This window comes from Mytilus californianus, unplaced genomic scaffold (genome assembly GCF_021869535.1).
Source record: "Mytilus californianus isolate M0D057914Y unplaced genomic scaffold, xbMytCali1.0.p SCAF_8, whole genome shotgun sequence".
Lineage (NCBI taxonomy): Eukaryota > Metazoa > Mollusca > Bivalvia > Mytilida > Mytilidae > Mytilus > Mytilus californianus.
The window spans coordinates 89,286,469-89,299,295 of record NW_026262734.1 but is presented as its reverse complement, the minus strand read 5'-3'; the positions used below and the strand labels follow the sequence as shown (position 1 = coordinate 89,299,295).

At 32.4% G+C, this 12,827-nt stretch overlaps 1 protein-coding gene across 2 annotated transcripts in view; it reads right to left on the bottom strand.

The window, feature by feature from the left end:
- The window catches only part of LOC127711184 (uncharacterized), a 35,556-nt gene extending 23,317 nt beyond the window's left edge, over positions 1 to 12,239 (bottom strand). The window contains exons 1-5 of one of the 2 annotated variants that reach the window (XM_052217150.1): positions 11,934 to 12,239; positions 11,180 to 11,245; positions 9,629 to 9,721; positions 7,199 to 7,327; positions 3,343 to 5,978 (exon numbers count right to left, since the gene is read on the bottom strand). In XM_052217150.1, coding sequence (XP_052073110.1) covers positions 5,664 to 5,978; positions 7,199 to 7,327; positions 9,629 to 9,721; positions 11,180 to 11,245; positions 11,934 to 12,236 — 906 coding nt within the window. In that variant the 5' untranslated portion in view covers positions 12,237 to 12,239 and the 3' untranslated portion in view covers positions 3,343 to 5,663. Of the gene's footprint in view, positions 1 to 3,342; positions 5,979 to 7,198; positions 7,328 to 9,628; positions 9,722 to 11,179; positions 11,246 to 11,933 lie in introns of those variants that run through there. The other variant, XM_052217149.1, reaches the window with a different exon arrangement.
- Between the last annotated feature and the right edge of the window lie 588 nt (positions 12,240 to 12,827).

Sequence of the window (12,827 nt, the reverse complement as noted above, 5' to 3'; positions counted from 1 at the left end):
TAACGTTATAAAGGAATAAGATTCCAGAATTGTAAAATTGACGGTACCCAAATTCAAACTTGATCTGTGTTTTATTGTAAAAAGCATTGTGTATTAGTTTCATAACAGTTGATTGAGGCAAACTAAATTGAGAGAACGGAAACTACATTTGGGACGTACGCTGCAGTAGGAGCATACAAATTACAATTTATATCATGTCATCATCGTAGCCTCGGCGCAAGACTTTGGAACGCCACTGCTGTCTTATGTGGTACTCTGATATTACGTTATGTTGTTTTATATGACTTGATGATATTTTGTCTTTACATAACATGGTTTTGACATTACTTAATGATGTTATGATATAACTCAATATGGAATAGTCATTACTTAATAATATTTCGATATTACATGAAATGGTTTTGTATTGACTTGATATAGTTTTGTCATTACTTAATATGGTTTTGTCATTACTCGATATTTCACAATTATTTAATGTGGTTGTGTCACTTGATGTGTATATGGCTTAACGTAATGTATATATGATTATATTTTAATTGAATTATCTTGTAGTTGTTTCATTACATGATGTGGTTTTGTTATTTCGTAATGATGATTTGCCAACTCTTTATATGGCTTTAACATTACATAATGATGTTTCAAAATTGGAAGATTTCACACTGCATGATGTGTTTGTTCCATTCTTTGATGTGGTTATCACATTACTTGATGGGGGTAAAACCACGTGACCATTTGGGAACAACTATTTATATTTTTAAACCGATTTCATATGTTTAATGTGCTTCGGATGAGTGTCGCTATCCATTGAGTTAAAGGTCAAATTAAAGTTCGATTTGTTGTTTTGAGTTATTTGGTATGAAAAAGGGGAACGGCAGACAAAAATAAGAAAAAAAGTATTAAAAAAATATTAATATTCCGGATATAAGGGGGATATCCTCACACCACTTGGTCCGGTCGTTTTTTTTTTCTACTTAACTCTCAAATGGAAGCAGTCTTATAATTAATTCGTGAAGAATACCACGGAACCCTCTGTCTCGCTTGAGATTGTTGCTGTCAGTTTAAAAATGTAATGTTGACTGCAACAAGGGAAACAGGGGGATCGGACTAAGCGACAAAGTAACAATTCTTTAAAATAAGAATACTCCGATTTTTTTAGCGTGTATGATCATTTGAACATATACAAATATCAATATTTTATTTTTATAAATTGCATTCTCTGATTTACCTCGCATTAATCGAAAAAAAAAACTTATTGGAATATCTGTTTCACAGGTGACGACGGATATGTTCCAATTGTAGTTAACACAATCCCGTCCCCTTTTTCTCGGATGTGACCAACCGAATTAGACATATCACTCGGTTTTTACTATCACGAATAACACGACGGGTGCCACACATTGAACAGGATATGTTTACCCTTCCGGAGCACCCGGGATCACCCCCGGATTTTGATGAATTCATATTGGCCAGTTATACCGATCTATCGAATCAAACCAATTGCAACTGATTATTACAGTTTTTTCTTATGTTGTGCTGTTTTACTATTGTCCCAGGTTAGGGTTTGGGCTGAGCGCTCACTGAAATGTTTAACTCCGCTTAATTCTTTATGTGCCTGTCCTAAGTCAGGAGACTGTAGTCTAATGGTAGTCGTTGGTTTATGTTTGTCATATTTGTTTTTCGTAAATTGTTTTATTATAAATTAGGCGTTACTTTTCTCGTTTGAATTGTTTAACATTTTCACGTGGTGGCCTTTTATAGCCGGCTATACGGTGTATTGAAGGCCGTACGGTTGCATATACTGGCTTACATATACTGCATTTAAACTCTCATGGATTGTTGTCTTATTGACAACCATACCACATCTTCTAACTTTATTTCGATTTCTATGTTGTGTTTATTATACTGTAACATTGTTTATTTTTTGTGCGCATACCCCTAAGCCCTCTTTTCGGAAGCCCGAGTAAAAGCTCTCGATCATCAATAGAAAATTTAAATACGAACTAACATTTAGTTCGTATTTCAACTCGAAATCTTAATCTAAATCAGACTCAAATTCGAAGTCTTACTCGAAGTCTAACTCGAAATCTACCTCAAAAGGTGACTCAAATTCAAAGTTAAAGTCGAATTGTAACTCGAACTCTGCCTTCAAATGTGACTCAAACTCGAAGTTAAACACGAAACTCAATGCTAACTCGAACTTTAATTCTAATTATGCCTTGAATTCTAACTCTTAATGTTAAAGCCATATAAAGAATTGGCAAATCATCATTACGAAATAACAAAACCATATCATGTAATGAAATAACTACATTACGTTAAGCCACATACACATCAAGTGATGTTAAAACCACATTGCTTACATTAAATAATTGTGAAACCACATCGAAAAATGACAAAACCATATTAAGTAATGACAAAACTATATCAAGTCAATACGAAACTATATCATTTAATATCGAAATATCATTAAGTAATGACAATTCCATATTCAGTTAAGGGGTCCTCGGTGGCCGAGTGGTCTAAGTAGTTACTACTGTAATCACTAGCTAGTCAACACTGAGGCTGTGAGTTCGAATCCCGCTCGTGAGGGTGCACTCGTCTCCAATCTTCCTATCGAAGGTCGGTTGTATTCTCCGGGAACTCCGGCTTCCTCCACCAATAAAAACTGGCCGCCACGAAATAGCCCAAAAGCGGTGCTTAAAAGTGGCGTTTAAACACCAAAAATCAAAACAAATCAAATCATATTGAGTTATATCATAACATCATTACGTAATGTCAAAACCATATTATGTAAAGACAAAATATCATCAAGGAATAATAAAACAACATAACGTAATATCAGAGTACCACATAAGACAGCTGTGACGTTCCATACAAGACACATAATCTACATTTTGTAACTATATGGCAGTAAATTTAAGAAAACAATAAATTATATACATGCTTACCTGATCGCAGAGATTGCTAGTTTTGACAATTGATTTTTTTAATCCTGTAAATCCAGAAAAGGATATTGTGTTTTATATTTTGAATAACTTATAACTTCAAATTCTGTTGACATGTAAATTTGATGTTATTTTATTTAATATATCGTTGTGTGTTTATTAATAGATAGTTAAAGAGTACTAGTTACAAATGCACCTCTTTTTTCCTTGTACAAAATGTTAATATTTCCTCAGTAATTCATAATTGTTTCCATTATTGAAACTTGTTTAACAGTTCCTCATCAGTTTTTACCGTGTAGTTCCTCAAAACCTAAAACTGTAGTTAGTATTAACAAAAACTTTAAAATTTATATATTCAATTATTTTTATTTTCAACAATCAACATGATCAAGTAGCAAGATAAATATTATATATGGAGAAAAGATGTTGACGTGATAACGATTCATACATGACTAATTTTACACCACATGAGTGCGATTCAAACTATGATTGTGATTATTCATTCTTTTAAGAACCATATAAACCCTTGTAAAAGACAAAATGTTATAGTCAAAAATGAACAAACTCATTCGAAATAATACTCGGCAGCCTTTTTTTTAATTGTCTATAAAATTGATACAAATACCTTGTTTCATATTTTTTCAGAGCAAGTGCTTTTTCTGCTTTTTTATAGTAAGATACAAACATTATGTTACATAAATATAAGAAGATGTGCTATAAGTTCCAATGAGACCGACATGCATTTAAAACATTATTTACACATTCCTGGCTTTTCCGGATTTCCTCTTTATAAATATCAGTTTTGTTTTTCTCGAAAATGGTAAAACTTCGTTTAGCTCTTGTTTGACTTCGTTATCAAACAGGTTAAAAAAAAGTGTATGTAAAGCTTTAAAACATGTGCTTATTACCTAGTCAAGTTGTATATAAAACAAGAAGACGTGGTATGAATGCCAATGAGACAACTCTTCACAAGAGAGACATTAACAACTATAGGTCACTGTACGGCCTCCAACAATAAGCAAATCCCATACCGCATTGTCATCTATAAAAGGCCCGGAAATGACAAATGTAAAACAAACGAGAAAACTAACGGCCTAATTAATGTATAAAATAATGAACGAAAAACAAATATGTAACATAGCAAAAAACGACAACCACTGAATTACAGGCTCCTGACTTGGGTCAGGCATATACAAACAGAATGTTGCGGGGTTAAACATGTTAGTGAGCGGATGTTGGAGATGGTCGGCTGATTAAGACTGCCACTAAAAAATATACTGGATTTACAGACACCTTTAAGATTCATTGAAAACGTCCGAGTTAATTGCCAAAGCTGGGGCAACTTTCTCTACACCCAGTACCTGATTTATTGTTCAATTCTGACCCGATGTAGCTGCGATTGTATTCACTGTCGAACGGAAACCCTCTACCAATTGGTTTAACATTTAATCGGAATAAGACCTGTTACCATGCGTTACCTTTGTCAACATTTGTAGGCAGTTAAATTTCAGGACACATTTGAATGACACTTGAAAAATACACAGCTAATAAAGATCTGTTATGAATTACTTTTTACGACATATTTTTTTACAAAACATTCAGTAAAGAATACGTCAAAAACAGATTTGCCTAAGTCATTAATCTGCCCAGGTAAAATAACTGGCCTTAATCGAGTCAACATTGGCATCCCATGCAATTTCAATGAAGGAGCAAAATTTGCCCTCACGTGAAAAAAATATATATTTGACGTCCTTTCTAGAAACAATACATATTTGATGATTGTCGGAGAAAGCCTCATGTGATTTCTTGAGGAACTATTGGAACGTTAGAAATACAAAACATATATTCCAGAACGTAAAACCTAAAACGAATAAAAGGCAAGCAAAATGAATAACTTAGATGTCTACATTCAACTGTTTATTCCATTGTCTGTTTTAAATTTCATAGGCTTAATATGAGATAAATAAATCTTTACATGGCGTCTTCCATTTGCTAAAGTCTTCATCCGGTATGAAAGTTTTGAATTGACACAAGGACTCATAGCGTAAATACTGTGTAATAATCTAGAAATATCTGAAAGGAATCAAGTTTTGATGTGGTTAACAAACTATTTCTATTTTATGTTGCCGCGTTGTTTATTTTTATGGCCCGTCTATTAATCGCCAGAGTATTTAATTGCAACCATACCAGCTCTCGAACCTTAAAATCCATAACAATTCGGCAAAAAAACAGGCTTGAATATAAACCAATATATGCAGTTGTGCTGCGTAAAAGGATGACAACCAGATATTAAAATGCATGGTCAATATCTTAGTTGATTAAGAATACTTGTACATATGTCAAACACAAGGAGACAATATCAAAAAGCAAATGTCAACGGAAATGTTTTGACGAAAAAACTAATTAACGTTTTTGTACATCGTTCGTATTTTGTATTTAAGACCAAAAAGCAGTGAAAAATATAACTGAACGTTTGACGAACTATTTCTTCGTGCCATAATTACAACTAACAATATATTTAATTAACTGTTGATATTATTTTTTTGTTACATTAAACATTGTTAAAAAATAGTATGCATGAAATATTAAGGTACATGTATGAATATAAGTAAAAACAAAATAGTAAAAAGTTAAATGAAAATGTAACATGTCCCCAAATAAATAGCAATTTCAGTATTAATAAGAAATCTATAGTTTTTATTATGCTAGTCAAACATGTTAATGTTGCTGCTGACTGTCGACCTCTTGATTTGGTTGTAATCCTAATGTCGGCTGCATATACGCTGGCTGCTGACTTAAGTTAACGTTTGCCATTCCGTTATGATGTTGAATTTGCGGTCCTTGCATCCCTGGCGGCAACACATGACCTGGAGACTGCTGGGTCATTATTTGTACATGTGTGTTCGGCGTGAAATGTTGCTGCTGGTACCCTTGTGGAATTAATACACCGTATTGATTAACAGGTGGTCCTTGGAACTGTGTCACGGCATGTATTACTCGTTCTTGTATAGGGTTGAAAATGACAACATCTTGCTGTAAAATAAAACAAAATTTATAGTAAATGTCCCGGAGGTGACTAAAACTAGATTCAAACTGAGTTGCAATATCGATATGACAAAAGATACTTATTTCCCTATTAATGTAGAAACACAAAATATAATTTCCTTTATTTATGAAGAAAAGATATTGTATTGACATTCTTGCGTCTCTCTTTGTAATTAACGCATTTGCATATATGAATTATATGATTTAGAATTATAAAGCTAAACTTTATAAAAACAGATTTTAACATGATTATGTCATGTTTTCATCGTACAATCGTACAATAGCATTACCGGTACAAATTTTACTGCATCAAGTGAACTTCCATTGTATAAACCAAATCTTTGTCCGTTTATTTTAAACAAGCGGTGTACATCCCTTTTTACTCATCAATCCATTAATATAAAGTTTAAGTCTGACTAACAAATAACGGAAACTTATGTTTCAATTCTGATTTAGTACGAGACTTATCATTTAAATTTTAAGATTAAATATTTAATGCATCAACTGGACTTTACTTGTAGTATACATATTACTCCCAAGATAAGCGTCAACGTTGGAAATGGAATATTTTATTTTTGGTAAAATTATAATAGGTCGATTTCACAATCAGGGTTAAATGTTTCTCCCTCCTTCTGATTTATGTTTAATTATTCACAAGTTGGCTAAATTTATAATTATGGTGTTTACCGACAAAATAACAAGAAATAGACAAAACGTGTAAATCTACTCTCCTTTTCTTGTCGTTATTCGTAAATCAGAATTAAACAAATTAGGAACTGTGTTTCTAAACCAACTTTTGTTTTTAATTTGCATTTAAGACAAATAGAAATGTCTCAGTTTAAGATATCTCTCTACAAAATCAAGAAATATAATCATATGTCAACCGTCGACGGGTATAAAATTCAAATAACTAATGTATGTTACACACATACAAAGAAACGATTGATTTTTGGCTAGGTGTATGCAGCTTCTGTTTTATCGAATTTTCATACATTTGTCTTGAATAAGTAATTATAACACACATTTTGTTTATATTTAGACTTAATCATTATCACAAATAAAAATGAAAAAGAAAGTGTTGGCCATTGCCTAAATGTAAAAAAGTAATAATAAAGTTTAGTTTTAATGCAAAGGACAGGGCAAAAATCAACAGTAAATTTTGTCCAAACCCTACATGAAAATTGACGAAAAAGATGAATTTTACTGACTTGATTGCCTGGTAACATTTGTGAACAGCAACAACAATATGTGGCTGACGTAATGGCTACTATCATTTCTATAACGGCGCATGCGTCGATGATTGCTGACACTGTTAATATATCTCCGTTGTTTTCCAACTAAAAGATAAAACATACACATTACAGTATTCAACAGAAACTGTTTACAACTCACAAAGATAATCAGAATGCTAGTTGAGTTACCCTACACTTACAACCACTTGTTCTTCAAAATGTCTGAAAAAAGGAGGTATTTGTCGGAAAGATCCGAAATTTTTTTTTACCCGTTATAACAAATCATAGACAATCTGATGACCATATATAGATGTGGTTTAAAAATACCGGAAGATTGGGTGACAGACCATTTTAAGTTAATTCAACATATCAAACAAAATATGCAAAGCCGGGGCTGACAAATATGAATGATCATTCGTTCCAACTATCACTGTCTAATTGCATGGCAAACTACGTTGCAATTCGTTTAAATGGTTTAAATAAGTTTAGTAAAAAAATGGACGGACATTGTGAATTCAATATCCCTTTTTCTAACTATGTGGTTTGGTAAACAAATAAAACAGGGAATACCGTAAATATTTACTCATTTAACTACAAACTTAATATCCCTATAAATATGTTCTAAATGTTAGTATAGAAGCAATTCATTTGATTTTGAATCAGTAAGTTACAATTTGAAATTTTAGTTCCTAAATACTCATCAACTTCGTTCTTTGTTAGTCCTTATGATTTTTGGATTTGAGCGTCATTGATGAGTCTTTTTGTATTTCTGGTGTATAATATCTTAATTCTGGTACATGTATCAATGACGAGTTTATGAAAAAAATTGTACGACGTATAACTTTGATGAGGTTTTTTTTTTTTTATTTTTTAAAAGCTACTTACCACAAAGATAAGAAAAGTAATGCATTTGTGAATCAATGATGATTATTGTCATTTTGCTTAGTTTCTTCTGTTGCCTTTTCTAATTTCGGAGTCGGACTTCTATTAATTGAGTTTTACTGTCGTGTTGCTGTGTGTTTGTTTATTCAACTTTTGCTAGAGGTGAAGCGGGAGGGTTAAGATTTCACAATATATGTTGATCCAAACCGCATGTTTTACGGATGTCCCAAGTCAGGAACCTCTTGCCTTTTTTTTCAATTTTGGTTCATTTATATGTAAAATTAGGAATATTTAGGAGATAACTGTACTGTGCTTTAAACTTGAACTACGCTAAACCTTGGTTTAACCCGTCACAAATTGATTTTACTAACGCAGCATGAAGACGGATTATATAGTTCCAATTATACCTACCCAGAGAGAAAGGCATAAACAGGTCACATATAAAATCATAATTGTTGTACGACCTCTGCATTTGCGGTTCGGACTATAATCGGAATTATATGAATATTCATCCGAGCACGAATAATCATAACAACACGAATCATTTCTGTTCATATTTGTGATTAGTCCAACGGTACACACAATCATACAGGCAATACCAATACCAAGTTGTATTCCAGCAAACATCTTGAGCTTGTCAACACCCAGCGACAGATGGAAATTTGGTGGAACTGTATCAGTTGCAGTAGGATCAATATGCTCATTATGATTCAACTTTTGCTAGAGGTGAAGCGGGAGGGTTAAGATTTCACAATATATGTTGATCCAAACCGCATGTTTTACGGATGTCCCAAGTCAGGAACCTCTTGCCTTTTTTTTCAATTTTGGTTCATTTATATGTTTTGGAGTTTAGTGTAACGTCTATTTTTGCTGGACCAGTATACATTTTAGTTGAGGGGCCAACTGAAGCCCGTCTCCAGGTCCAGTATTTTCTCTCTATGTTGAAGACCCATTAGTGGCCTCTGGCTGGTTTTTGCTCTCTGGTCGGTTTAGTGTCTCTTTGCCACATTCCCCATTTCTGTTCTCAATTTTTTTAAAAGAAATATAAACTCGGTCCTATAATGACAAGAACATGCTTCTTTATTGATACCATCTGTATCACTCCTATTTGCCGTTTGATCTTAAGCTATTTGTACTATAGGGTACATAGTTTTGTTTATACAACACCACATAAATGACGACAAAAACACTGTTTAGACATATCGAAATGATCAAGTATTCCCGTCATATTGAATCATATGAGTTTTGTTGTATGCATTCAATGAATCAATTCTAATTGCCTGTTTACTTTTAAAATTTACTTTTATTTCGGTTATAGAACGTCATTCAAGTTCAGGTAACAGCATAGACTTTTTGCGCTCATATAATTGGTCCAACTGATTGTTAGTTTAAGAGGCATGTTAATAGATGTTAGTTTTATTTATTTCTCGGATAAGTGATACGTTTATTTACTTTATAAGGTTAGTTTTCCGCTCCAAGAAAAATGTCACTTATTATTTGTGGTATCAATATTAAGTTACTTACAGTGACGATAAAAATACTGAGAAGTCCAATACTCAACATCGCCGGAGAAAACACTACTGCAGATATAATGCTGAACACCAAAAACGTTATTTTCTAGAGAATATACATATCTTGACATAATAATCAGAAATAGCATGCATACTTTTTGTGCATCAAGTGGCACCAATTCAATACAAATGAAACTCCAAGAGAAATTCGAATACATACATTACCATTGTTTGTATGTGATCTGTATACTTTATTTAGAAAAGATAACAGAAGAGAAATCACTGTAATATTTAAGGAAACTGTTTGCAGGAAATTTATAGTAGTCCAATATGGAATCTCTTAAACATTCCTTACAAATATGATTCACAACAAACGAAACAAACAAAAAAATACAAACAAAAAAAAAAAAATACAAAAAAAAAAAAAAAAAAAAAAAAAAAAAAAAAATGGTGCTACGTGATAGAAGATTGTTCGATGACATAATTTAAACTTAAGATTTGAAAGTAGTTTTCAATTGACACAAACATTAGGCCGGCACGTAAACAAAGAACATACCCAATCATTAATTTCATATATCAATGACCTTAACATGATGTTTTTGGTCTACAAAAGTCTAAAAGGTTTTATATACAGCCACTGATTCCCAGAAGCCCGGTAACAACCAAACCTTTGCAATGAGTCCCATCATAAAACTAGTGGTTTAAAACTTATCAGAGATAAAAATTTCAGAAGAAAATATTATTCAATTGTTAAATTGTCTAACGAGAATCAATGATTGTTGTTTTTGTTCTCTTTGTTGACATGGTTGTTTGTTTTATAGGGATTAATAGTATCGTATACTTTGAATTTTTGAAGTACTAAGGCTTTTCTACCTCAGGAATAGATTACCGTAGCTGTATTTGGCAAAACGTTTAGGAATTTTTGGTCCTCAATGCTCTTCAACTTCGTACTTTATTTGGCCTTTTTAACTTTTTTTTATTCGAGCGTCACTGGTGAGTCTTTTGTAGACGAAACGCGCGTCTGGCGCAAATACAACATTGCAATTCTGGTATCTATGATGAGTTTATATACATGTACAATTTTCACTGCAGAATCCATATTTTTTGTCATTTTTGCCTATAATGTCTGTTTGTTTAAGTCACACATAATGTAATTTTATGCAACTGTTAGCTACAAAACCAGGTTTAAAGCACCATTCTCTACATCAGAAAATGCCTGTAACAAGTTAGGAATATAACGATTGTTTTCCATTCGTTTGATCAGTTTAAGCTTTTGATTTTGCCATGTGTTAAGGCACTCTCAGTTTTGAATTTTCCTTGGAGTTCGGTTTTTTTTTTTTTTTTTTTTTTTACTTTTTCCAAACCGTCAATAGGGTTTACTGAGTATTGCTTTATATTTGATATAAATAAAATAATCCTAGTTACGTAAACGTTTTCAAAAGCTCATCCGGGTTCTTTAGACAATTGAGTACACTATATTTGTTATTAGATATTATCGGAATAGAATCCAATGTAAACAACAATTACAAGAAGCATATATTCTGACTTTAGAACATATATATACCAAACATTTCCATCTGGGTTTCCGGGAGTCTGTCATACAAAGTGGAATCATTCCTGTTAACAAATACTGAAATAAAAATATGCATTTGTACGTATACTCACTAGGTAAAATTGTGAAAAATTTGATAACGAAACAATTTCCTGTTTATTGTTATTGCTTTGAAACTTTCTTTGTCTCGTACAGTGTAAAAAGGTAAAAACCGTAACTTACCAAATACAAACAGAGTAGCATAGTCTATTTAAAAGTAATGAGACATCTTTGGTTACTTTGACATGTATCTGCAGGTATTTGTTTTCAGATCAGATATTAAAGTTTTTTGTTAAGTTTCTATATACGAAGAATATTTTTCAAGATCACAGAAACAAATGTTAGGTTTACAATGTATCTGATCATCTTTGGTGTTTAATTTGTTTCCTTCTTTATTGTGCTTTAGAGGAAATAGTAACAACAAAAAAGTAATCGGTTAAATTAAAAATGAAATTACAATATCTCCATGGAGATGATAAATAATAGCAGTCATTAGACTTATTCGTAGATCTTGACTTGCTGGTCATCTTTGCTGTCTACTTTAATGTAACGGTCATATTTTTCAAAATCATTGCACAAACGCTTACATTGGTAAAATTAGGAATATTTAGGAGATAACTGTACTGTGCTTTAAACTTGAACTACGCTAAACCTTGGTTTAACCCGTCACAAATTGATTTTACTAACGCAGCATGAAGACGGATTATATAGTTCCAATTATACCTACCCAGAGAGAAAGGCATAAACAGGTCACATATAAAATCATAATTGTTGTACGACCTCTGCATTTGCGGTTCGGACTATAATCGGAATTATATGAATATTGATCCGAGCACGAATAATCATAACAACACGAATCATTTCTGTTCATATTTGTGATTAGTCCAACGGTACACACAATCATACAGGCAATACCAATACCAAGTTGTATTCCAGCAAACATCTTGAGCTTGTCAACACCCAGCGACAGATGGAAATTTGGTGGAACTGTATCAGTTGCAGTAGGATCAATATGCTCATTATGATTCATCTTTACTCTGCACATGATAAAAACTACATGTATGTAGCAAACTTGTATTAGATACGGATGTTACATGATCATACTGACATCTAGTCAAGTCACATGTCTTTTGTTGACACAGTATGCATTATCAGTAAAGGGTTTTTTTTTAGTCCTTATGTTATTGTAATCAATGCATATAACTATTCATGCCTTTTATTTCTTATCAGTTTTAAATGTATTTTATACGATTATAACCTGATCATACTGACATATAGTTAAGGAACATGTCTTTTGTTGACGACAGTGGACAGTATCAGTTATACAGAGTTTAGTTCTTCATTGTAATCAATGAATTTAACCATTTCCAAATGTATACCTTATTTTTCTATTCGTATAGTTTTGAACATTATTGTTGAATGTAATTAAAGTAAAAGCACAATCGCTAGCGTCATGAGCCTGTAATGAGGTAGTTGTCATTGTTGTTTATACAGTTGGATTTTCTGTTATTGTTTTAAAACTAACCAGGTCTTTCTTTCTCAATTGAATACTAATCCATTTTGTCAAGTCGGTATTTTTATTAGCTGACTTCACGGTATGAGATTTGCTCATTGATGAAAC